This window comes from Astatotilapia calliptera, chromosome 9 (assembly GCF_964374335.1).
Source record: "Astatotilapia calliptera chromosome 9, fAstCal68.1, whole genome shotgun sequence".
NCBI lineage: Eukaryota > Metazoa > Chordata > Actinopteri > Cichliformes > Cichlidae > Astatotilapia > Astatotilapia calliptera.
The window spans coordinates 22138758-22166255 of NC_137430.1; the positions used below are offsets into that span (position 1 = coordinate 22138758).

Here is a 27498-nt window from a genome sequence, read left to right on the forward strand (position 1 = left end):
TCAATGACAATAGAAATAACAATGAACCTGAAATGATACATCTGCAGTGACCATGCTAGATTGTAATCCATGCACGCCCGGAAACGACTCCTCCCACTTTGCTGAATATAATCACCTTTAGTAGTTTCACTTTCTCGCACCAAGAAAGTTCCTCGATGATTCCCTGGATTCAGCAGCAACCTCTCAGCATCTTTGCGTCCCATTTTACCAAAGTACCACCTGCAAAGAAAGAGCACTTGAATAAAATGCTCAGACGTGACTAAGGACTTGAATGGTTAAAAACACAAAAAACAAAAAAGCAGGAACGCATTTAATGCATTCCCTTCTTTTGAATGTCACAATCACATCATAAAGCTTTTTAAAGGCTGTTAATGTTGGATAGCGTGCTTTGTGCAATATGAGGTCATAGCTTCTTGGTGCAGCTTTCATAGCTGGAGTAATGAGGTTATAAGAAGCAGCAACAAGGTCTTACTCTTCAGCCTGGATGGAGTCAGCAGGAGCCACATAATTACTTGGGATGTAGCCTTTCTTTCCTGTGTTGATGGAGCGAGCCTCCCACCAGTCTCCTTCTCTGCAGTGTGACAGCGACACAGGAGATGAGATAAATGACTTGTTCAGTTAACACTCAACCAAAGACTGATCATCAAATAATAGTGTCACTGATACCTGGAACGGAAAAAAACTGTAAATGATTGCTTATAATTTTTGGGTAAGCCCTGTGGAAATACTTCGAAATTCTTTTCAATCTTGTTTGCACTTGTAAACCTCATTATTTGATTCAAAATCAGTCTTTAAAATGTGTTTAACACTAAATGCTAACATCTAAATGGGACTGAATGAGACTAATCTATTTTACATTACAATAATATAACCCGGGGCAACATTTCTGCCAGAGCAGACGTGCACAGTTCCCAGTAGAAAGCTGGCATTAGGAGACAAGTGGCAATCTAAGTCATTCATTGAGGCCGACACACGGCGAACAGGTGCAGCTGTGCATTGCTGCGACAAAGAAAGGCATCTGGTAATCGCAGCAGTACTCACGAGGAAGCATTTTCATACAGGCGCTTCATAAACTGAGAGAGAAACTGGAGCGATTCTTACGTATTGTTGATGATCTGGAAACGATCTCCTTTTTTAAAGGTGAGGTCATCTGACGTTCTGGCTTCGTAGTCGTACAAGGCCACAAAGAATGTAACGCCACCTAACAACATAAAAAGAGACAAAGAACTGAAAAGAATAACATCACAGCGATGCGGCAATGTTTGTGTCTTAACAGCATGGAAATATGACTGAGAATAGATGCTGTCAAGACAGACAGTGAAATTTACACACATGGTAAACAACTGCCACCGTATAAAACTGGTTTTATTTGATAGTGTTGCTTTCCATGTAATAATAAAGTTTATTAGTATATCACTTTTGAGAACACAGGTGCTCTATCTTTCCATGCAATATTTTGCCTACCGTGTAGCCATATGCCCAGACATGATATTCATATACCTACCACTGACAACAATGCTGTCAACAGTAATTCTATTATCACCTGCAGAAAGCAAATACCATGGCAGTGCCACCTTTATCCCCCTCTGAGAGCAGATAATCCATCATGGAGGAGGATTACAACCTAAATCCCACCTAAACAGGAGGGCTCTCAGGATCGCTGTAAGCTGTGTGATCAGAGCCGATAGTTGTTATCGCCAACAACTTCAAATAACAACGACCGGCATTAGCTGTCACACCGTAAAGCCAGATCAGCATGCTGACCAGGCTAAGCCTAATATTAATAATGTTTGCATGTTTTATCCCATTTATGTTTTACTGTAATACAAATTATGTTTACTTTGCATTTCTGCTCCTGACCGTCTCAGCATATGTGATGGGAATTTTCTATTTCATAAAGCTCTTTCAGTTTATGTCACTGTAACATTCAAATCAATATTCAGGACATCAAACTTGAGCCAGTGATGTGACAGTTAAAAGTGGACTGCATTAGTACAAAACAAAGAGGACGTAATGTTGATGAAATAAAACTAAAGCCTGATTTAAGGCAGATTTATGAGCCCATGTTGGTGTCTGTTTGCTTAACTCTTCAGTTACACAGTCAAGGATTATGAGACGCATCTACCAAAAAGCCAACAGTGAAAGATTTGTTCTCCATTTACGAGAATATACATATACATATATCTATATACATGTCAAAAGCTGATTGATTGAAGGTGGACTGAACTGAAAACATTAGGATTTCTATCTTCTCTTCTGCAGGGAATAAGCAGAAGGACCAACATCAACATAGGCAAGAGCCACTACAGACAGTATAAAACATGGAAACTGGTTCTGAATTGGAAAAATTGAGTCAATGCAGGAATTACTTAAAACTGCACTCTATCTGAAGATCACTAGATGGTGACAGGCCATAAAAAGACTTCCAGTCCTATTGAGGTTTGCAGACACGTGACTGCTAACCACATGACATTAACTTGTCCACCATTTTGGACACATAGCAATCATAGTGACAATGTAGGATCAAGTGAATAAGTGCAACACAAACTGCAAACGTGGATCATTTTGCTTCAAAGTAAAGCTTGCACCTTTTGAAATACGCTAGCTTTAGTGTTGAGGCACAACTTTTATTTTTAAGGTTAATTTTCTTCATTTTTGGTTTGTGATGCACTTTTTTGAGTTTTTCTAACACTCGGCTAGTAGTTAGCGAGCATTTGCAGAGAAATGCGATCACCAAAATGTGCTTCTATACCAATAAATATTTCCCTAGCAACCGGGTCTAATACAGTGGACACATTTTGATGTGCGCATGACATCAAATGAATGTCTGCAGTTGGTGTTAGACAGAAGCAACATGTAGACATCTGTCTGCAAAGCTCTCCATAGGATGTACATGTTGAGCTTTAAATAATAAAGAAATAAGTAAACAGTGGTTTCATTTTGCATGAACACCATTATCAGTGCAGTATTGACATCACGCAGTAAAACTCTACTCACTGGGGACGGAACCAGAGAATGAGTTGGACACAGGACCGGAGAAAGAAGATGACGTTCCTCCAAAGGGAGTAATGGCAGATGAAGAGCCACCAAACGGCGTGAGGGTGTGGTTGAAATTTACTGCCCCCGAGCCAGAGGAAGATGAGGGAATTTGACTCTGCTGCAGCTGGGTGGGTTCTGGTCCGTAGTGACCGACGTGAGGCGTGGTGGCGGTATTGGTGTCAGATGCCTGGGAGTTCTCTGGCTGATACTTCATTGTCTGGCCTTTGTCCTCTTTGCTCTTTATGCACCCCATCTTCTCACCCTTGAGAAAGAACACACAACAAGAAGATATTATTTCAGTGTAAACTGAGGAAGAGGATGAGACAGTATAGATGGAGGGGCTGAGGGGCATATAGGATTACTGACTACAACATAAGGTCTGCAGGAACTGGAACAAGCATTATGAAATAAAAATGTATTGACCTGATATGATTATGTGAATCATTTTATTGTTGTTAAAACCTCTAAGACTATAAGCCATGTGGTAACTGGGACATATGGATAAATGTAAAATCCGATTTGAATCACTCAAACAAGGCCATGTAGATAAAACTGTGCAGTTCTGTCATTTTCACTATTACCATCTATTACTTGACGCTCCTGTTCCATCAAGAGACTCTGTAAACAAATAACAGATTTTATGCTATTTAAATCTACTCCACATTATATAGGGAAATGCATATTTCTTTGGAGTATCTACATTTATGCCTTGCTGCAATTCAGACAAGTCTGTATGGGGCCCTCCATCCATGGATGGTTACCAAATGGGTTCAACATGCCAAAGATCCAGAGGGCCAAAGTGTCACAGTCCATTTCTATGAAGTGACAGTTCATGCCTTTTATTAAAAATCAATCAAATTACAGCAAAGAGTAGCAGAAGTATCATAAGACACAAAATGACCACATAAGCCCTCAGGCATCCTAATTGGGTGCCCGAACCAGGGCCGGCCCGTGGCATAGGGCTTTGGAGCGTGATGTCACGGGGGTGGGCGTGGAAAGGATTTTGGCCCGATCCGCCATTTTGGGGGTCTAAGTGAAAAAGGAGCGAAAGCATAGCCATGGTTCGTATTTGCTGTGTGGTCCGCTGCAATGTTCGATCACACGACCGGCAAGAGAATAAGCTTGAAAATGGTTTATCTTTTCATTCTTTCCCAACCTGGAAGCAACATGAGGCAGCTCGTGTATCGATGTTAGCAAACGAAGGCGTCCAGCCTGGATAGCAGCTGTGATAGGCCGTATAGGCAAATGCTAAGGGCGCCGTCCATCAGGGGGCGCCACGCCAGTGCCACAAATGTTGAAAAAAAAAAAGAAAAGTTGGTACTATTATTTCTAAATACAAAAAATAATCCCACGTTAATTAAAATGCAAAGTAAAGCTTATTTAATAGAAATATTATTTGTTACAACATTACACTACACTGCTGATGTAGGGGGGCGCCACCTAAAATCTTGCCTAGGGCGCCAGATTGGTTAGGGCCGTTTCTGGCCCGAACCACCTGATATTTTTCGTTTCGATGTGGAGTAAAGTCTCTACTCTGAGTCCCCAATCAACCCTTGGTGGAAACTCATTTCTGCCCCGTGTATCTGCAATCTCACTTTTTGATTAATTGAGGTTAAGAATGTAGACTGACATATCATAGCTTTGGGTTAATCAAACCCCTCACTTCTGAACCAAGATATTTGTGGCAACAACTTGTCCCTGACTTGCAGTGGGCACTTAAATCTTTTCTGGCCAAGAAACATGGCCTTAGACTTGGAGGTGCTGATTTCCATTCCCGCGGGCTCACACTTGGCTATGAACTACTCCAGAGCAAGTTGGAGGTCACCACCTGATGAAGCCAACAGAACCACATCATGCGCAAAAAGCTGAGATGTGACCTTGAGGCCAGATAGGGAAAGTGGAAATCTTCTGCTACTTGGCTATGTCACAGATTATGTTCATAAAAGCTACGTACAGATAAAGGCAGCCTTGTTGGAGGCCCAATAGCCACTATAAAGAAAATTAAAGAAACCATAAAGAGACATCGTCGGATAATCACAAAACAGACGTAATAATTAAAAGAATAAAATGATTGCAAAGAGAAAAAGCAACCAACAAATACTTACAGCGACACAGAAAACAGCATAAACTGACCAGAAACAAAATGCAACAAAACCACTAAGAAACACTCAAAGCCACACAATCATATTACAAAGTGATACAAAATGACAGCAAAAGGAAATTACTACAAATTTGATTATAAATGAGCGACACAATAATCGGTGTCGGACAAAACTGTGAGTCATTTTTGTGTCCGAGCCTGAGATTCCTGGATTTTGTGTCTTTGTCCGGGCATCTTAGTCCTCTGCTTTTTACACGTCTCTGCCAAGTCGTCTACCATTTCACAATCTATCAATGCCTCAGCCTGACCACGCTGGAAGATTTAAAGCATTGATGTGTCTCTATCGGCGTGGTTGTCATTCCTCTTCCTAACATAATTTGGATGGAGTCACACTGAGGCATTCTTTTGTGGAGTGAAGGCCTGGAAAATGTGGAGACAATCAGATACGCTCGTAAAGAAGTCTGAGCGCTGGGAGATCAGAACGGTTTCATTTGCCAAGAACAACGGCTGAACGCAGAGTAGGAGCTGGTTTACTGACACTCCAAGACAGTAAAACAAAAGAGGTAAAAGATTTTTATAAAGAGCTGATATGTTCAGCGTGGAAGTAGACTAAACACAGCGCTACTGAGCAATACGGCGGCACAGTTGGTTACAGCAGCGCACTGAATTACAGGGCAGTGATCGTACAATCATCAGTGAAAGAGGATCTACTGGTGCAGTAATACATCTCTCTTTGATTTTGTAACAGTGGCCTTGATGTTGGGAGGTGGGAGGGATTTGTCCTCATCGTAGAGGGAGGTTCATAATCAAGAGTTCATCGAGTTCTTCAGCTAAACTGCCAAAGAAATCAACAAAACGGGGACAAACCGCAGAAACCTTCCAAAGATTCAGAACACTTTGCTTAAATAAAACTGTGCAAATTGCAGGTTGCAAGTCATGCTGGGTACTGGTCGTCTTCCACAAAACATTTTTTATGGGTGGTCAGTTAGTGGAGTTGTGTCAGAAAGACGGATTTCTTAAAAACAGCTTCAAATGAATATGTCGGTAAATCTGATCTCAGATTTTAGATCTGCAGCTGACATGCTGAGAATGTTGGCATGGAAAAAAAAAACACTTTTCTGAACCAAACTTTCCTTTAACCTTGAGACAAAAACAGTGTCACGGAAAGCAGAGGGCTTTGCTCAGTGGTCGACTCGGGTGGCCTTGTATTTCACATTTAGACAGATGGGTGCCTGGCCCGCCTGGTCAGCAGTGAAGCTATCACACTGTAAAACACTGGCCGGCATCCCGGGAATATTTGCACTTTAGAAATGTTTTTCCTTCCAAAAATAAGGCCTCAGTCATTTCATAAAAGTGACGTCAGTCTCCCAAAATCATCATAAATACTGAAGTTAAGAGATTTAAAAATAAAGTATGTGTCTTTTATTTTTATACTATACCAGAATGCTGTTAAATAATTACACATCACACAGTTTTTTTGGTCAGTGTAGTAATGTAGTGAGATAATGGATTAATAACTTATTTGTTAAGATGATTTCTTTTCTGCTTTGGAAAAATCAATCTTGTAGAAGGAAAGAGGAACCAAGAATCGGCCATAAACGCGATGCCTTCAGTTCACATGTGATCTTTGTTTAACATTTTCACCATCCCTCTGATAAAGCTACAAAAAATGCTCCTAAAAGTGATTTTAAAAAAAATCAGTGTGTTCAAAGTTTAGTCTTTTTAATCAATGCTACAAGACTTATTTTTAGCAATGAAGGGTTTCAGTGCTGGTCTGACAGCTGTTGAATTTGTCTTTCAGTTGCTGGGTGGATGCTTTGATCTCTCTGACTACATCTGATCAGATATCTGATCAGATGTAGTCAGAGAGATCAAAGCATCTGCCCAGCAACTGAAAGACAAATTCAACAGCTGTCAGATGTCTCACAGATGCTGTTTACGCCACAGTTCATGCGTGAAAGTGGTCACAGCTTTTGTATTTGGGCTTTGATGATAAACTGGATATTTTAAACTACATTGTTGCACACACGTATGATATATGATATTCTCATATGATAATATCATATAATTGTTCTTTTTGTAGGATTTTACACAATATTGGGAAAAAAAACCTACACCTTCCTGAACCTGGATTTTGAGTGAAATTAATTTGTCAAAAATTAGACAAAACTCACAATAAACAAAGTCAAAAATTAGTTTTTTTAAATATAGCATATTCATTTCATTTTCTTTTTTATTAATATAGCACAAATACTGACTCAAATCCGGCATTGTGGCAGCCAAGTTTGGTAAGTATGCACTTTCTTGTTTTTTGTTAAGGGTTAGGAAACATTAGCATGCTTTAACAATAAACTAAGATACCAAACATAGAAAATATTTCTTGCAAAATACCAACATGGACTATTTGGTTAGCAATTAGATTAAATCACAGTGGTTGATAAGCATGGCTTCACAGTGCTTTAGTCTTCATAAAAAGAAAGATACTGAGTTCATTAGGTAATTGTTAAAGTTAGCATGCTGTTTGCTTTTCGATACAATGATCAATAAGCTGATCAAAAATGAAAAGTGTTAACAATAATCCTAAATTTGATTTATGCTGTTAAAAGTTTAACAACAAAGCTATCAGCCTGTTGACAGTACATTTAAGGTTCTGTACTTTAAGCTAGCAAGTTAAATTCACTGAAATTCCCATCGGATACTGAAAGGAGTTTATCTGTCAGCACACACTCACTTCCTCATCCTATTTGTATTAATACAGAAGCAATAACTATGATATATGGTGTTTAACTGAAGGCTGGGCTATAACTGCAGTGGAGCATACTAAACAGATAGATTCCTATCTCAGTGTCACAATATCCTTCCAAAACCCCAATGATAAAAACTCAGATACGATTCCTGTTACTGGTTGTGTGAAGAAAGAAATGTTATGAAATGTAGGGTACAGGGAGAGTTTTGCTGAATGCTTGTGCTGAATGAGGAGGGGGCCAAACGGGCTCATAGCCAGCTTTACCAGCTTAAATTACTAGGATTATGAGGATGGTGGATTTAACTTAAGAGGATAATAACAGAAAACAAAAAAAGAGGAGTGACCACCGGTGGCAGTAGCTGAAACACAGAAGACTTCTGACTCTACAGTCACTTTGGCCTATTAAATATTTGTTGTGTTCATGGGCTTCTCACATGAGCAGAATTATGAGGGCTATCAGCTGAAGAGGAGGCTCTTAAGGGCTCTTTGCTGTGACGATACAAAGAGGACTGGCTTTGCCTGAAGCCTCTAAATCAGCTCAGTTAGCTCTCTGTCAGTCTGCCAGTCATCACATACTGACACCACAGGCTTTGTCTACACTGAAAATCGAGAGCTTTAGGAGAAAATATGGCACAAAAATAAAAGATGCAACAGCAACAATGTTAAGGCCAGTGAGCATGCATAGCTGTCATGAACCCCCCCCCCCCCCCCAAACCTCCACAATCACAAGAAAAATCACACTCTAACATCAAAATGCCTCACTCTCTTTTGCACTCAGCGCAACACAAGATCTGTAGCAGAATCATGAAGCCAGAAGGAAAATCTGCCTTGCTGCTAATTATAGTAACTTACTCTAATTGCGGACAACATCCCACTGCCCCCAGGATGCTAACATGACCTACAACAGCATGCAAACACGAGAAGACTCCCAGTAGCACCAGTCGGAGCCATAAAGGAACAATGAGAGAGGAAGGTGAAGGGTTTAAAAATGGGGAAGCTTACATGTCAGCACATGCACATATAAACCAAGGCCTCTTTTACTATCTGATTGGAAAGGTTTGGTGCTATTGTCTAAGAACTGCTATGTTCTGACAGACAGACAGAAGATCAGTAAGTAAGAAAGCTTGACATATCACTAGATGCGGGCGGATAGACCCAAATATCGACAGTATCGATACCAATGCTGGTACTGGATTGATACTAGTACGATAGGACTGATACTTTGTTTTTATCCTCTGAGTTCAATATCTAGCTGACTGAATTGTGCTAAATAAGTGAGAAATAAAAAAAATGCACCTCGAAAACACGTCAGAACCTTTTTGCGTTGACTTTCACATCTATTTTATTTACAGCATGTACACATTTAAACAACAGAAGCTGACCCAAAGTGCTTCAGAGACAGCCACGTTAACCTGGCTTTATTAGTAAAAAGTATCAGTGTCGCTATTGGTGTTGATATGGAATAAAAGCTTTTTCATTTGGTACAAAAATGCTCTGCTCAGATTAAAGATTGTCATTTTCCAGCCCAACAAACTGAGAAATTATCTATATATCACTTGTATATCACCAGCAGAAGCCTTTTCTGTAGCGTGAACGACAGAGAGGTGAAAAATACCTGCAACACAGAAACATAAATATGTTTTCCATCACTGCTGAGCTTCCTTCTGTTTCCACAGAGTCTCAAAAGACCCAAAGACTAGACACTATCTCTGTTTAATATTCCTCTTCCAGCGAGGTCAGATTGCCAAGTGAGCTACTGTGGCACAGACAGCTGACAGGGGATTCAGTGAGTTGCTCAAGGACACATCAACAAAGCTGATACTTGCCGAAACCTGCCTGCCTGCATGTGAGAGCTTCTTGGCGCTTCCTTAGACTGTCAAGTATTACAGGAAATACATAATAAACCAAAAAAACGACTATTTTTGGACATCTGAGGCAGCTCCAGATGTTCCCCCGAGGGACTGCATCCCTCCATAAACATCTGAGATTCAGACAGCAACTCAGACCCTTAACCTTTTGTATTTAGCGTTTTCAAGCTTTCACTCTTTTCTCGAAGAACTCTTTTGCCTGCTTTGTTTCATTTGTGTATTTACGTAAGCTAACGTGATCTGAGTTTCAATTAAAACCCATCTCCTGTTTTTTCCATGATCTCTTGTAAGACTGATAATTCAAACCTGAACACTTCTTATCAGCGACCTTCTTTTGGCTTCCTTCCCTGACTCTGACCACAAAGTGATAATTCCACAGAGGCTTCACAAAACGCTGATAAGACAGAGAGGAGAGCATTTTTCCGTCACTCTCTTGGATTATACTGAAGAGTTTTACAGGGATCACAGTTCAGAGTGTTTAAGAAGGCTGCAGAGACAATGTTTAGATGAGTAAGCTGAATGTGGAGGAGTCCCATGATCAGAAACCAGAACAAAATCTGATTTTTACCTATTACTGCTATAGTAATGCCTGGATTTGCTGTTTTTTTATGCTTTTATATGAATTTTAACTTGTTTCTTTTGGTTTTTGTATTGTTAAATAGACCAAAGAGTCACTTTGAAAAGAACTGATTGCTTGCAAAGAATAACCTGCAGCATTACACAAACTTTTATGAGACATCCCCATCAAAAATCCAATTCAGAACTTATAATTGGACAAATTGTTTCATGTTTTTTTTAAATTTTATTTAATGTGAGAGCTGCAGTTGTTGCTAGTTTTTACCCATGCTAATTCAATTCACTGTTATATGCACATTCCTGAAGCAACCGGTATGATAATAAGGTACAGCTTAACAACTTGCACATATAAAACACATTGAACATAAAACATGCTGTAAATAAAATTCAGTGAAAACGCGGCGCTTCTAGTGAATTTTAAAACATTTTAAACCAAACACATAACCAACCAGGTTAGGTTAGGTTACCATGGTGATTTAGCCACTTTAGTGACACAGAAAACTCCGACTTTAACCCCGACATAGCTCGCTATCACACTAATCTTGCTTTGTAGTACAGACCTCACAACTGTGTTGGTGTTTCATCTTTTGGATTATGTTTAAAGCCATTATCTTACCGTAACATGACTGCGTGTGTTTATTTAACAAAGAGTCCGTCCAAGAAGTGTGTGTTGTAGTTTTTGAGTGATACTAGTAGTTTAGCAGCCAGTACCTCTGAGTATGAATAGATAATGTTTGCTGATAACCTAACACTCAAGATTCCCATCTAAATATGGTCACTTCTGACTCCAAAAAGCAAACAAACAATATGGTGGGAGTCAAAATGCTGAAACTCAAAAGAGGAATCCTCAAACCACTGCATGCATATTTAATATATGGCTACAAAAGGAGTGTCTGCCTGCTACCGTGGCAATAAATAGAAATAAATCTGGATTTACCTCTTTCATTAGATGTTTTTAACTTTTAATTTTCAACTTTTTGAAGTATTTGCACATGCAGATATGATACATGAAAGTGTTGCTAGCCTGATAAGTTACCCAAGATAAAGCTGTGCTAGTGAAGTATAAATTATTACATCTTCCTTTTGCATGCCATGCATTATACATGAATTGAAGCCTGATTCTAAGATATTCTAAGATACAGTAAGACTCTCAGTAGTTTGAACAGGCTCAAATCTTCTGAGATTTAGATTAACTAGATCTTGATAGTTGGCTGGGTGAGAGCTTGGCAGCTTAGCTGAAGGGTAGTATGGTGGTGTTTTCCTCCTCCATCAGTCATCAGAGGTCTTACTGAAATACTGCCCAGCATCTTGCCGGGCAGCTGTTAGCTGCTGTCGCTGCGGATGCAGACTGGGCGGGTCTGTGGAGCTTTAATGGGCTTCAGATCTTCAACAGATGCAGCCTGCGACATTCCTCTGATGCCAAAGAGTTAAATCTGGGTCTGGAGAAACGTCATGTGACGGTGGAGATCTGAAGCCCCGCAGCATCAAGAGAAACATCAATAAATGGTTCATAATGAGATTTACTCTGCACTGGGTGTTGAGTTCTGTTGCAAGCGTGCTCACAGTAAGCTGATCCTGAGGCTTACAACACTTTGACATCGATCTGAGAACAAGTTTAGCTTGAAGAGCCTCCTCGCTCATCAGTGTTCGACTTCAGTCCAACAGAAAAAAGGAAAAAGATCAGTTTTGGTTATTTACATTATTATCATAACTGACTTTATTTAACCTGTCTCAAAACTTCAATGAAGAGCTTGTGGTTGTGCTCATGTCAGTTACTGTGCTGCCAGAGAATAGACATCACACATTTTTCAGAATAAAAGCTCTCATGAGAAATCCTGAATGGCGTGCTATTTTTGGGAATCATCCTTTTGCCAGCACATAACAGGACCGATTGTTTTAAGTGTCAACATCGAAAAACAAAAGGTGACTCCAAAACCCCCAATACAGCCTAGATTAGAGTCTTCTTCACTGAGATAGAAACAAAAGCTGTATTTGACATGTGGACTGTGGCATTAGCAGAGTTTAGGAAACACTGGAGCGCTTTGTTCGCAATATCAGAACTAACTCTCCCTTACAGACTGCTGATAAGAGGGCAACTCTTAGATATTTGTTCATGCGCCTTCTTTTTTCACGCATGGAGAGCACTGCTCTGATTTCACTCCCTCACATGCTGGAGAAAGAAGCGAGTGAAGTCCTGAGTTTGAAAAAGAAAAAAATAATGAAAAGAAACATTCTTAGAGTGGTGAACTGATTTAATATGCTAGAAGATGACCTTATTAACCAATCATGTGATGAAATTCCAAAATTTCACATCTTCTACTATTAGTATCTTCGTTCAGTGAAGACCTTAAAGAAGGGGAAGTTTCATGTCAGTCAAAAGAAGAAATGGCATCACTTCAGGTATCCTGAGCTATAAAGAAAACAATATTTTGCTGTTAAGCCCAACATCAGTCTAAAAACACACAAACTAAATGATCCACTGAGTATATTCTCTACAAACAGATCAGCCTGGAAACTGTCAACTGTCTTTTTAACCCTCTGACATCCAACCCATCATAGGTGTTCCCAGAACGCTGATGCTGTTGCATCACCACTGATGACTCAGACCATCAAACTGTAGGAATTGTGCATTAAAAACATCAAAACAACAGCTGCAAACTTCAACAAATGAATCAATTCAATAAGTACTTCTAGCAGCTTCGGTGGTAACATTAAAAGCTGTAACTTTTTAATGTCTTCACAGGAACCTTCCAGGGGTGAAAGATCACACTCCAAAGCCCGAATAACAACACAACTGCCTTCTCTCCAACCTCGCCAGACCTTATAAGGATTCAGAGCTGCTATGATTCACTTACATAGTTGTGCAAAAGTGCAGAGCTGTTCAGGATATGACACCACACCGAGTCACTTGAAGTCTTAACAGTTTACAGACTTCAAAGAACATGTGTGCAAGTAAAGCCCGTGTCCTAAAAGTGGAGACTGAAAGGTTGGAGTGAGAGAAGAATAAGCAACCCCTCAAAGTGTGACTCAGCTGTTAAATGAGTGACTCTGCATCACAAAAAGAACCCGAACCTCTTCCTCTTCCTCCTCTTCTTCTTCTTTCTCTTTCAACCCATCTTTATCCGAATCCAGCACTGTGGAATCAACTTTTCTCAGTTATTTAATCTAATTAACACGCTGACAAGTGAACACATAGAAAATGGGAGAAAATAAGGATTTAATCCATTTTTTCTCACACGGGTTTTTGGCAATTAATCTCTAATTTACCACTATAATCCCACGATGACAATTTAAGACTCGTGTTTATGATAATTAAACCGTGAAATGATAATTAGACCCCTGCTATTTTATCAAACTGCAGAACACTCAGCTTGTGTTACTTTGATTATTCATCTGCAATCCAGTATACTTATACCGTATTCCTCTGGGACTGAAAGCATGCCGACTGCTCGCTGATGTCCTATAAAATGACACAAAGCGGCTGGTTTGCAGGATAAAGGAACATTCACACACTACATAGAAAATCTACAAGCATGTCTGTGTTATTATTGGACATCTAATTTCCTTTGTTGACAGCCCAGACAGGCGAGCAGCTGCGCTTCGGCCCATCTTTATCTGATCCCGCTGCTCTGACAAAGACCACTTTTCTTTTTTTCCCTTTTCATTTACCTTCTCAAATCCGAGTCCTCGGTGGGTGTTTTCTCTTTCCCCCCTCTGTTCCCCTCGAGTCAGATCAGCAAAAAGCAAAAGAAAAATATCCGAGTTATTTCAAACGGAACCGAGTCGCCTTCATCCCCACTTTACGCATCCAGCAGAGTCAACTGTGGTCAGATTTTTTTCTTTTTCTTTTTTTTGTGAAGTTAAATCAAAGCAGCTTAAGTGTTGCAGTCTTGGAGAGGATGGCGGGGGCGATGGAGGAGACGGTCATTGTTGTCAGAGCGGACGGGTCAGCGAGGATGAGTCCTGCATCGGCATGACAGTGATTTAAAAAAAAAAAAGCAAAGAAAAAAAAAGTGAGACCCTGAAGTATCCCAGCGCTTTGTAGCCTCCACTTCCTACTACTAAACTTCCATCAACCCCCACACAACAACATGGCCGACCCAGCCTGCGGGACTGGAGCCACACAGCTGGAGTTACAGACAGAGATCCGTCTGCTGCAGCTGGTCTGAGATCAGCCAAGACAAGAGATGATGACTGAGGGAGAGAGGAAATAAGAATAGAAAGAAAAGAAAGAAACAAAATCAGGCGACTAAGAACAGACCGGTCCGTGAAGTGAAGGAAGGCTTCCTTTACAAAAGGGACTAAATGTGCAGCGCTTTCAATCACAAGTACAGGTCTTGGACGCCCCCTGCTGGTTGATCATCTCTTATTACAGTTCAGGGGGAGAACTGCTGTATCGCACCCGTTGTATCACGCTTAACTTTCACAGGGATGCATTTCACATAATATGGTGTTACGATAAACTAATTTGTATCACTTGCCTCCCACCATGTTTACGCTTTAACCCTAAAAACATTTATCGTTTAAAGTTCGCTCAACGTTTTACTGAATGTGTTTTTTTTTTAATTAATTGCATTTTGTTCTTTATATTCTTTTCTTACAATCGTCAATGCAAAACTACAGTGCCAGTATGGCTCATAGAAATATTCTACGTGGTTCTGTGCAGTGTTGCACTCAACCTTGCCACATTTATATGATCTAGGTTTAAAATGTTAATATAACTCAGTTTATACCAAAGACAGAAGTGAGGATGTTGATTAATTCGTGTGTTGTAATTCAAATAATAAAATTAGCTACATTTAATCTGCGGAAACAGGATCTTATTTGTTACATTCCTACTGATTAAAAAAAAGTTTTTAAGGTGAAATGTTTCTGTTTATTTGAATCCTTTTAACAGTACTTAGTGAAACATTTCGGCATACGTTTGTGATTTTCACATGGTTTGTCTGTAAAATGTGAAGCTCTTGTATTGCAGTGGTAATTCTATCCACTTTAATGGACTATTGTTATCAATGTTTCCTCTAAACTGCGCGCGTGCGCAATTGCGCACTGCTGGCACGGTCTCTGCGCACAGAAAATCTGCGTTGCGCACAGAAAAAAAAATCTAACTTGACTTGAAATTAAAATTAAAACTTTAACAATTCTGTTTTGCAGTGTTAGTCAGTAAGTGACTGGCTGCTCCCTTATGGGATTAGAACGGTGCCACCTTATCCCATAGTCCAGCCAATAATGCGATTCACGTTCATCTATACGCAGCTAATCAACGTCGTTGACAGGCTATGACAGCGTCCTTATGTGCTGACACCGGTGTTTTAGCTGGCAAAGCGGCTGATGTGGAGTGAAGCCACGTTGATGACGTGTAGAACCATTGGAGATGTGAGCAGGACAGACGGAACAATTGACAGAAAAAGTGTGGACTTTATACCAGTTTTTAAATTGTGTTGATAGGCCACGTAAAACCAGAGTTATGATTAAAAAAATGCAATGTTTGGTTTCCTTCTTGAATACTATCGTTGTTTATATTTACTGCAGGAAGAAACGGTAAAAACGGCGTTTTATAAGGAAAACCTCGAAAGCACTCTCCGCCTGTGAGCAAACCCCTGCCCTCAGCCTTTCCTATTGGTGGAAAAATGTACCATGTCGACCAATCAAAAAATGATATGGCAACATGGTATTTAGTTGATTAGGAAGGGGGGAAGTTTTAGGAGTGACAGCGGTGTTTTGAGCTGTGACAGATTTGCAACGTTTAGCACGAATCTTGTGTAGTTAGTGTGTAGTGTAGTCAATAGTTTTGTTGTGTGTGTCAGAACAATGAGGCAACTGCTGAATGTTACAGGAGTGATACATCTCCTGTTGTCAGGCCTGCAGGTACCAGGCCGTTGTTCTCCTTTATCTCATAGTGGACAGAAATTATTTTTTGGAGTGACACAAATAATTTGTGTGGCATCAAATTTGATGCAGAACAGCTGATTGTTCTGTAAATAGTTTGAAATGTTTATTTAAAAAACGCCTTGGCTGCATTTTTAGGTAAACAGCTGCAAAAAACGTTGTTGTTTGCAAAACTCAGTAACTTTTTTGAAGAAGTAACTATATAATTAATTGCCCAACATTGGTCATTATTTACTGTATTTTGCAGACAGAGAGTTACAGGACTCTCTCCCAGACCCACAGACTCAACCTCATAATACAAGTCAGAGCTTTATAAAAAAAAATAAAAATAAAAAAAAATAAAGTTTTGTTTTCAAAATTTTCATTTTTTTTTTACATTTTCATTGTAAGTGGGCTAAAGCAGTTAATTAAAAGTCTAACATAAATGTAAATACTGTAATCTGATTATTTTAATAAACCATGTGACTTGGATGGATGTGATGCTGGCGTGACCACAGTGCACACGTCTGCTGTTGCTCACAGTGGTCCAAGGGACCGCTCAGGGAGTTTGTGTATTCGCTCTGTGACACATGAAAAATTAGAGGGAACATTGATTGTTATTATAATGAACACTCCTGCCTCCTTTTTTACACCATTAAATTAACCACAGGATGTCCTTTCTCTTCAGTTTTGGACTCCTCTATCTTTGCCTCCTACATATGGTACATTCCTATTTTTAACACTTTTATAATGTGGTACAAATCCTATATTAATTAGGTTTGGCAAGAAAAGCAACAGCACCTTGCGATTAACCTAAAGATAAGGTGATTAAATATTAATATACTTAATTAGTAATGATACTTATGAATGTCTTTTTCTGCATAACAGCTTTACTTTTTGAGTTATTTCATGTTGAACCTTCTAATTACTGCTTTTTGGTGGTTAATACAAGGAATACAAACCATCCTGCTTTGGTTAGTCTATAGTCATTCTATCTTAATAACCCAAAATATATCTTTTTGTGTGAGAAAAATTACAAGTGTTGATAGTATTCAAATCAAACCTAACTCTTTATATGTTCCTATTTTAAGTCTTATTATCACTGATTCATTAGAGGGTTGATGATTCACGCCTCACACAGGTTCCCAGTCCTGAAATTGCTTCCTCGTCACACTTTGTAAATTCATTATATCACTCAGCTACTTCAGTTAAATGTTTTTTTGTTGTTGTTATTGTTTTTACTGGAAGTCAGTTGAGGCAGATAGTTTTTGAACTCATTTAGGCGTAGAGGAAGACATTCAGCAGTAGTAGAACTACCACCATTATTCATTAACTGTTTCCAAGATTATCACACTACTGTGTGTGAAAACAAGCAACTCGATACCTGATTTTCTGCTTAAAAAGTAAAAGTAAACATAGCTGTTCCTGATAAGTGCAACTGGAAATAGATGGTGCATAAATTATACTCGTGTCTGCTCACAAGCATCGCTGTTCTTTGCTATGAAGCGACACAGATGTTTCTCCTGAAGTAGTGAAAGTTATGATTTCTATTTAATTTTTGGTTCAGAAATTATAAAAATAAATCAAAATGTTGTTTCGTGTATGTAAACCACACAGTGATTAGTATGAGGTGCCGTAAGGGACATTATTACTGAAACGCTCTCACACACACAACTGAAACGCTCTCACACACACTACTGAAACGCTCTCACACACACTACTGAAACGCTCTCACACACACTACTGAAATTTTAGCTCTCACACACACTACTGAAACGCTCTCACACACACTACTGAAACGCTCTCACACACACATATGAAATTTTAGCTCTCACACACACTACTGAAACGCTCTCACACACACTACTGAAACGCTCTCACACACACTACTGAAACACTCTCACACACACAACTGAAATTTTAGCTCTCACACACACAACTGAAATTTTAGCTCTCACACACACTACTGAAATTTTAGCTCTCACGCACACTACTGAAACGCTCTCACACACACTACTGAAACGCTCTCACACACACTACTGAAATTTTAGCTCTCACACACACTACTGAAACGTTCTCACACACACTACTGAAACGCTCTCACACACACAACTGAAACGCTCTCACACACACTACTGAAATTTTAGCTCTCACACACACTACTGAAACGCTCTCACACACACTACTGAAATTTTAGCTCTCACACACACTACTGAAACGCTCTCACACACACTACTGAAAAACCAAGTCATTTCTGTTGAACAGGAAGGCATTTCAGTTGAACAGGAAGGCATTTCAGTTGAACAGGAAGGCATTTCAGTTAAACAGGAAGGTGTTTCAGTTGAACAGGAAGGTGTTTCAGTTGAACAGGAAGGTGTTTCAGTTGAACAGGAAGGCGTTTCAGTTGAACAGGAAGGCATTTCAGTTAAACAGGAAGGCATTTCAGTTGAACAGGAAGGCATTTCAGTTAAACAGGAAGTTAATTCTTGACAAGGAAAAAGTGTTAGATTTCAAACAAACCACTACACAGATGTCTACTCAGCAACCTGTTAGTTAGGGGTGGGTTTTTATAATCGATTTATTGATTAAAATCGATTCTGGCTTGGATAACGTGAAATCGATTCATTAAAATCCTGAATCGATTTTTTAATATAAATTTATTTTACCCGAAATGCCAGAATCTCTGGTGAAACCTCACAAAATTTCAACAACCACCAAACAGCTAAGACAGTAAATGAGAGCAGGTACACGGCTTCTGCACAAAGACGTAAACACACAGCGCGGACCCGCGGATCAGAATCAGTGAGATGTCGCCTTTCTCACCCGACAGCACGGACACGGTCGGGGCTGAAAGCCGACAGCTCGCTGACTCTGATCTGTCGGCAGGTCCGCGCTTTGTTTTCACGCCGTTTTTGCGCCGATTCTAAAGCTGTTAGTTTTATCTCTCTCCAAACAATATTGACTGAACCAGCAGCAAAAGAAGATCCAAACTGCGCTTCACATAAACATCGTCATGAATTCCCTCACTGTTTTGCTTCCACCACGATAAAATCGCACGTCATGCACAGCCCTCTCTCTCTCTTTCTCTCTCTCTGTACTTCAAGAACAGTTTCCCGTCTAAAAATCTGTTTTCTGTATTATTCGCTTGCTTGTTATGCACAAGTCTACTGTTGTTTACAGCGCAGTCGGCCGCTGTTTTTTTTTTTCATTTTACATACTTCCGAAAAGAAAACCTAATTTCTGCCGTTCAATACTGAATAAATTTAAACTTTTTAAAATTATGCAAAATGCAAAACGTTAGCCGTGTCTCTAATAAAACCGCTGTAACGTCAGAGGTAACGTTCATATGGTTTTCTTTCGTTTTTGATGTACTGCAGAATATTTTTTATAAAATCCCAGGCCAGGAAAATCACCTTCATGTTTTTATTTGTTTTATCTTCAGCTACTTTGACACAAAGGCATCTGCTGTGATGCTCACACCTTTGATAAAGTCTTGCGTGTGTCAGCTTCCTTTTTTTAAATTCAAAATTTAGAATAGCGGGAGACGTGCATTATCCTGGTTATTTTTTTGGCATATGTGCTTTTTGTCTTTTTTAGCAAAGAAAAATATCTTAAAATCATCAATAAAACCAGGGAGAGAAGGCTTAGCGTTCCTCCATTTAGCACAATGGATATGATATTTACTCAAAAGTATGATGATGTTAATAATGTCTGAGACATCCAATGCTAGATGATCCATATAAAAAAAATTATGATGTAATTCAAACAGTGGCACATCATTAATATTTAGGGAAATCCAATTTTTTAAGTTGCACCAAATACATTGTGTGATAGGGCATAGAAAAAAAAAGATGTTCTAGGGTTTCATTTTCATCAGTACAAAAAGAACACTGATCCACCTCAAAGCCAAATCTCTTTTTTTAGAAATTCTGCCACAGTATTAGTTTTGTTTAAAGTGTTTCTTTAACTTTAGGTAGAATAGGCTATTTCATAAATTTTTAGTATGCTTTATCCAGTGTATATGAAATAACTAAATTAGAACCATGCCATGTAACCATTCTGTTGTAACTATGAAATATTTTGTCTTTGAAGAAACTACTAACAAATTTCTTATTGCATTTTTATCAAACAGCTGACATTGCCCTAGCAATAAATTTGGGAGCACTGATGAGAAATTATTGTATATCATAAAAATTTTAATCAAATGAAGCAGAGGCAGTGGGACCAGTTCACAAAATTTGTTATATTCTCTTTGAGAACAGTTTAGACAATATTTTTCTGAAAAGTCTGTGTAACTTAGAATGACACCGTTATCATCCAACAAATCTGTTATGAATATAATATTTTTGTTCAAACCAGTCACTCTTGAAAATTGATTTTTGATTAAGTGTTATTACCCTATTATTCCATAAGGTTGAATTATGGGGAGAAGTTGTGGGTAAATCTCATTTTCCCAAAAATGCAACGTCTGTTTTGGAAAGTTTGATATCTTTATGGGGATTTTATTTGCCGCAAAATCACATTTCAAAATAAAGTCTAATCCTGTATACTATTTTATTAAACAAGAATCATGGGATGTGGAGCTAAGTAGAGTCTGGCTGTGACAGACAAGATTTTAACCATTTAATTCTAAGGGTGCCAACCATAAATTCCAATTCTGGAGTTTTGATACCACCTTTATTGTATCCCTTCACAAGCTGAGATCTTTCTATGTAATGGGTTTTATTCCTCCACAAAAATTCGAACACATTTCTATTTATGGTTTTCATGGTATTTATCGTTTTTTTTATTTTTATATCGTTTACGTGGCGCAAAAAAGGTTGGGGACTGCTGTACTAGCAGGTTGCTGAGTAGAAATCCTTGTAGTGTTTTGAAATATACCACTTTTTCCATCAGTTTCCTTGTCAGGAAACAACTTCCTGTTCAGCAGAAATGTCTCTGGTTTCAGTAGTGTGTGTGAGAGCGTTTCAGTAGTGTGTGTGAGAGCATTTCAGTTGTGTGTGTGAGAGCGTTTCAGTAGTGTGCATGAGAGCTAAAATTTCAGTAGTGTGTGTGAGAGCGTTTCAGTAGTGTGTGTGAGAGCGTTTCAGTAGTGTGTGTGAGAGCTAAAATTTCAGTTGTGTGTGTGAGTGCGTTTCAGTAGTGTGTGTGAGAGCTAAAATTTCAGTTGTGTGTGTGAGAGCGTTTCAGTAGTGTGTGTGAGAGCTAAAATTTCAGTAGTGTGTGTGAGAGCGTTTCAGTAGTGTGTGTGAGAGCTAAAATTTCAGTAGTGTGTGTGAGAGCGTTTCAGTAGTGTGTGTGAGAGCTAAAATTTCAGTTGTGTGTGTGAGTGCGTTTCAGTAGTGTGTGTGAGAGCTAAAATTTCAGTTGTGTGTGTGAGAGCGTTTCAGTAGTGTGTGTGAGAGCTAAAATTTCAGTAGTGTGTGTGAGAGCGTTTCAGTAGTGTGTGTGAGAGCTAAAATTTCAGTAGTGTGTGTGAGAGCGTTTCAGTAGTGTGTGTGAGAGCTAAAATTTCAGTAGTGTGTGTGAGAGCGTTTCAGTAGTGTGTGTGAGAGCTAAAATTTCAGTTGTGTGTGTGAGAGCGTTTCAGTAGTGTGTGTGTGAGAGCTAAAATTTCAGTTGTGTGTGTGAGAGCGTTTCAGTAGTGTGTGTGAGAGCGTTTCAGTAGTGTGTGTGAGAGCTAAAATTTCAGTAGTGTGTGTGAGAGCGTTTCAGTAGTGTGTGTGAGAGCTAAAATTTCAGTTGTGTGTGTGAGAGCGTTTCAGTTGTGTGTGTGAGAGCGTTTCAGTAGTGTGTGTGAGAGCGTTTCAGTTGTGTGTGTGAGAGCTAAAATTTCAGTAGTGTGTGTGAGAGCGTTTCAGTAGTGTGTGTGAGAGCGTTTCAGTAGTGTGTGTGAGAGCGTTTCAGTTGTGTGTGTGAGAGCGTTTCAGTTGTGTGTGTGAGAGCATTTCAGTAGTGTGTGTGAGAGCGTTTCAGTTGTGTGTGTGAGAGCGTTTCAGTTGTGTGTGTGAGAGCGTTTCAGTTGTGTGTGTGAGAGTGTTTCCGTAGTGTGTGTGAGAGCTAAAATTTCAGTCGTGTGTGTGAGAGCGTTTCAGTAGTGTGTGTGAGAGCGTTTCAGTAGTGTGTGTGAGAGCTAAAATTTCAGTTGTGTGTGTGAGTGCGTTTCAGTAGTGTGTGTGAGAGCTAAAATTTCAGTTGTGTGTGTGAGAGCGTTTCAGTAGTGTGTGTGAGAGCTAAAATTTCAGTTGTGTGTGTGAGAGCGTTTCAGTAGTGTGTGTGAGAGCTAAAATTTCAGTAGTGTGTGTGAGAGCGTTTCAGTAGTGTGTGTGAGAGCGTTTCAGTAATAATGTCCCTTACGGCACCTCATAGATTAGCGCTGCTGTCTCACAGCAAGAAGATCCCGAGTTCAACTCCACCAGCAGGCCGGAGCCTGTCTGTGAGGAGTTTACATGTTCTCCTCGTGTTTACGTGGGTACTCTGGTTTCCTCCCACAGTCCAAAGATATGCAGTTAATGAGGTTAGGTTAGGTTAACTTGTGATTCTGAACTGCTCATAAGTGTGAACGTGTATAACACCTCTTGCCCTATGGAAGCTGGAAAATTTCCATTTCCTTCATGGGAAATTGACTTGATCCTGCATTTAACTACTATTAGCCTGAACTTCCTGACCTCTTGATCCCCAAAACACTGCGGTTGCAGTAAAAATAAACCTGATTAGAAAAATTCTGTTTAATTACATTTTATTAATATAGCACCTAATCACAACAACACCCGTCACAAGGTCAAGACCCTACAATAATCAAGAGAACCCCTAGCAATCAAGCGACCCCATATGAGCAAGCATTTGGGGACAGTGGAAAGGAAAAACTCCCTTTTAACAGGAAGAAACCACTGGTAGAACCAGGCTAAGGGAGGCATGTAATCATCTAATTATAAATCTGTGAGATGGATATGAATATTTTTTTTCTCTAATGGTTACATTTTTATTTGTGATGAAATTCATGTCGTTACTAGTTATGGTTATGGTTAAACCATTAAAGCCAAGCGTATCGTATTTGATACATGTGTTTTTGTGAGTTTTTGAGTCTTCTACATCATCATTGTGACTTTTTTTTACCCTCAAAAAATGAAATAAATTGCATGACACATTTTTAATGACTAAATTGCAAAAATATGGCTTATGTAGCAAATGGGATACAAATTAAAACTTGTATATGCGGATTAAAATTTGATATATTTTCATATATTTTGTCTAAAGGTTCAACAAACCCTCTATGATCAAAAAAATAAAGATATACTTTTTTGTCAGCCCGGCTATAGTGCTGAAGAGAAACCTAGGGCTGTTATTATCTTAATCAGTGATGAATAGTAAGTAAGGACGGGGCTGTGGCTCCCCACACCATCTAGCAGATCATTACATGAAGGAACCTTTTAAATACAAGCACGCTCATGCTCACAGGTGTACACACGGGTGCTCACACACACAAACTACACCCTTTTTGGCTCCTACCTCAAAGCACACTGTGTCCTGTCGATCTTACGTGCTGCACAATAATGTTTAATATTTAGTATTTACTGTCATATTCCCATAGATCATCGTGAGGTTGTTTATTATGTTGCTCTTTTTTTCTGCTTGTTTTCTCTTTTTTCTTTCTCAACAGGTGATCCACGTGATTGATATATGTATTTTTTGTCTTCTTATTTTGTTGGTTTTTGTTTTTTGACCTTTATCCTCGTCCCTCTTCCCCGCTGTTTTTCTTTCCCCCTTTCTTTCTCCCCTTTCTTTTCCCCAGTCAAGTCTTTCCCGTAGTTAGCAGGTTCAAATAAAATAAACAATAAAAGGCGAATCAAATAGACCAATACGGCAAGGCTGGGTTTGGTCGATTTGGTAAAGTAAATCCGTTGGGCATCTTTCTTTGCCTTTAGACAATAATTCTGATGGCAAAAGAGCCAAACGGGACAGGCGAAAAAAAAAAATAAAAAAAAAAAATAAAGAAATGTAATTTTTTAAAATGTTTGAAATGTTAATACCTAAATATTTAATATTGCCAGTATGAAGCGGGAGGGAGGGGTGCTGAGCTGCAGAATCCCAGGCCTCCTCAAAAAGCATCAGAATGGACGATATATCCCAGTTTATTGTGTAGTTAGAGATTTTTGAGAAGTTGATAATTATTTTGAAAGTTTCCTGTAATGAGTTATGTGGGTCTTGTAGATAGAGTAATTTTGGCATATTGGGATATTTTGGCATATTGCTGCATTAATGGATCAATGAAAATGGTGAATAAAGATGGAGAGTGGGGAACCTTGTCTGGTTCCCCAGTGAAGAGTGAAATTTGTGATGTGACCCCATTTGTAGCGATTGTTCTTTTGGGTGAAGTGTAAATATTTTTATCCAGTCGATGAACTACTCTCCAAAACCCAGTCTGTGTAGAGTGCTGAATAGAAATGTCCAGTTAACTTTATCAGATGCCTTTTCTGCCTCTGATGATAGAATTTTTTATATGGTGTTTAGAGGTGAGACTTACTAAGTTTTCTGGTTTTGATGAAACCGGATCGGTCTGGGTGGATTAAAACTTTTTCTATTCTAGTAGCTAGGGTTTGCTAATGGAGTCAAGTACTTCTGATTTAAAGCTTTCTTTTTCAGAGTTCAGGCTGTACTGAAGAATAAAAGTGGTAATTGACTTCCAAGCTCATTAGAACTGTGTAATATCTTTTTTTTTGCATTATATACTATATTTCCATGTAGAGTGGCACATCTCTGCACCCATTTCCCATTTTCCTTGCAAAAAATAAAGAAATGAGGGATAACTCATTACCCCTTTAGTTGGAACTATAGCCCATGCATAAGGACATGTCCAAGGAATGAACCTTACATCTTTATGGTTTACAGTATTAGGATCAGCTTTTGTTAACATAAGGAAGCTGAATTTGTACAGTGTGTCTGTTGATACAGACATGTACACCTTACAAATAAGATTTTCAAAATCCACGTCTGCCACATTCTGTCAACACTTGTCATTGTAAAAGCTGAGTACTGCCTACTTGAACTGTGAGACTGTAACATTAATAAAACTCTTTCAACACAACATGTCAGCACCAGAAGGTGCTATAAAAAGCTAACAGTGCTAAAATTAGAATGAGTCATATGTTCCTCTCTTGTCTTGTTTGGGGTGATAAAGCTCATCGTGGTCCGCTGTGATTGTTCAGATCTCTCTTTCCAAGCAGGAGATATTAAACAGTGTGAAGGGAAGCTCCTGTTTGCTGACCCTTCTAATCAAACAAGAGCATATTTTCTTTTACTGTAACTTCGTTCGCTACTTACAGTATATAAAATATAATATGTGCTATCTGAATACTGGAAACTGGGTTTAATGATTGTTTGCTACAATAAAATCTGGACCAAAAGAAAACAATAATTTTAAACAGTTTACAGTTGAACATAAAATACAGACAGTAAAGAATTAAATGACTGTTCAGGGTAGCAAGTTTATTAATATTCCACCATGTTTATGACAGGAAGGAGCTTCAAAGGATCTTAACTGTTAAAGGTTAGAAAGGCAGGTGATCCACTATTAAACCCCTCAAAAGCAAACAGGAATACAGTAAAACAATTGCTTAAAGTATGATTGAAACAACATTACAAATAATTGCAATGACACGTCTGCATTTATGTTGAGATTTCTTGTGCATTTGACTTTTTGTGCCAATCTACAATCACTGGGGCCCCTAATATGACACAGTGCACTGTCTTTTCATAGCCACTGGGGCGCAGTGCTCACCAAGAACAAGAAGAAAACCCGAATCCAATAGGTATTTTCAGATAAAATGGGGATTTTTTTGCTATAAATTTTATGTATTCATTGTGTTATTTTTGCACTAAGCCCACCGTCACATGACGTCAAGAGCATCAACTGGTCTGAATCACCCAATACAGATTCAACACATTTCTGATTCCTCTGCGGACAGCGGACACAGCTGACTCTAAATGAATAGTGCCCAAACGGTAAAAGTAGTCTCAATGAGAAGAAAACCACAAATCTCTTATAGAGTTGCACATTTAAGGACTTTTAACACTTCAGCAACTTTACATTTCACAGAAAATTATTCTAAATTTTTAATTCTCTGACAGCTGTAGTCAGTTTTAAATTTTCAGATCAAGACTTTACCCAAAAAAGTAATGTTTTTCTCTTTAAAATTCAGATACTGTTGTAGATTCACCCTCTTTATGTCACACGTTTCTCATTCATTGAATACAGATTGAATACAGTATATCAGAAAGACATTTTTAGGGTGTATGTTTGTCAGATGATCTCATTAAAATAACCCTTAAAGCCCTAAATAGATAAAAGGATCAAATGTGTGACCACAAAAGGACCAGTTAGAATAAAGCAGAGCAGAACTCTGTATTTTCTTCTTTCCTGCCTCATTATCTTCTGACCTTTTGGAGTGTCTTTTCCTCTAGGCTGAGAACCACTCAACCAAATTCCTTTACACAGAGTAGCTCCACGCTGACAAGCTTCAACAGTATGGTGTTGCATCAATATTGTTGTTTTGTAATTATATTTTTAAGTGGAGAATATAAGCAGTTTATTTTCTCTCCACAATCAGGTTTTTCACTTATGACTTAAACAATTTCAAGTAACTGTATCAAGCAAAGCCAAAGCTCTGCTTCAACAATGTGACTCTGACTCAAATGCTTAATAAAATGTCTGATATTGTGAGTGCAAAGTGAAATAAGTAAAGAGTTAAGCATTATTTTCTGTGCAGTTAGGTAGCTTTCTCAACAGAGTCGTGAAACCATATTTCAGCACCGGATAGCTCCCAAAGACAATAGTTAATGAAACTTAATGTAACATGTATAAAAAGTACTCATAGTACACAGTTTTGCTCATCAGTGAAACCCCAAGTTGTCATTAAGGGTCCCTGAATTGTAAGTTTTCAGATATCCCGTGTCTTTGCACCAATGGTTTATTTGTGGTTGAGGAAACTTCCAATTGATTATCTGTAATATGTGTTAAATAACCCCTTTTAGAAAGTTTATGAGTAAAAATAAGAAACACTGTCACAAAAATCTATCTATCTATCAATAGAATTGTGCTATTATTCTGTAGAGGTCAGATTGTGGGGCAAAAAGCTAAAATTATGAGTACAACCCAAAACGTCCATTCAGTATGGATCCTTCAGCAAGTTCACGTTCAGGCTCTGAACAATACTTAGATATGTGGTTGTGTAACTGAGCCTCATCTCCTCTGCAGAGGCGGACATTTGAAAAACAGGAAGGAAAAACGATTAGCACATTGC

The 27498-nt window shown here is 38.8% G+C and overlaps 1 protein-coding gene across 1 annotated transcript in view; it reads right to left on the reverse strand.

The window, feature by feature from the left end:
* The window catches only part of LOC113029151 (tyrosine-protein kinase yes), a 23608-nt gene extending 9187 nt beyond the window's left edge, over positions 1 to 14421 (reverse strand). The window contains exons 1-5 of the mRNA XM_026179821.2: positions 14000 to 14421; positions 2998 to 3301; positions 1102 to 1201; positions 473 to 571; positions 116 to 219 (exon numbers count right to left, since the gene is read on the reverse strand). Coding sequence (XP_026035606.1) covers positions 116 to 219; positions 473 to 571; positions 1102 to 1201; positions 2998 to 3292 — 598 coding nt within the window. The 5' untranslated portion in view covers positions 3293 to 3301; positions 14000 to 14421. The remainder of the gene's footprint in view (positions 1 to 115; positions 220 to 472; positions 572 to 1101; positions 1202 to 2997; positions 3302 to 13999) is intronic.
* Between the last annotated feature and the right edge of the window lie 13077 nt (positions 14422 to 27498).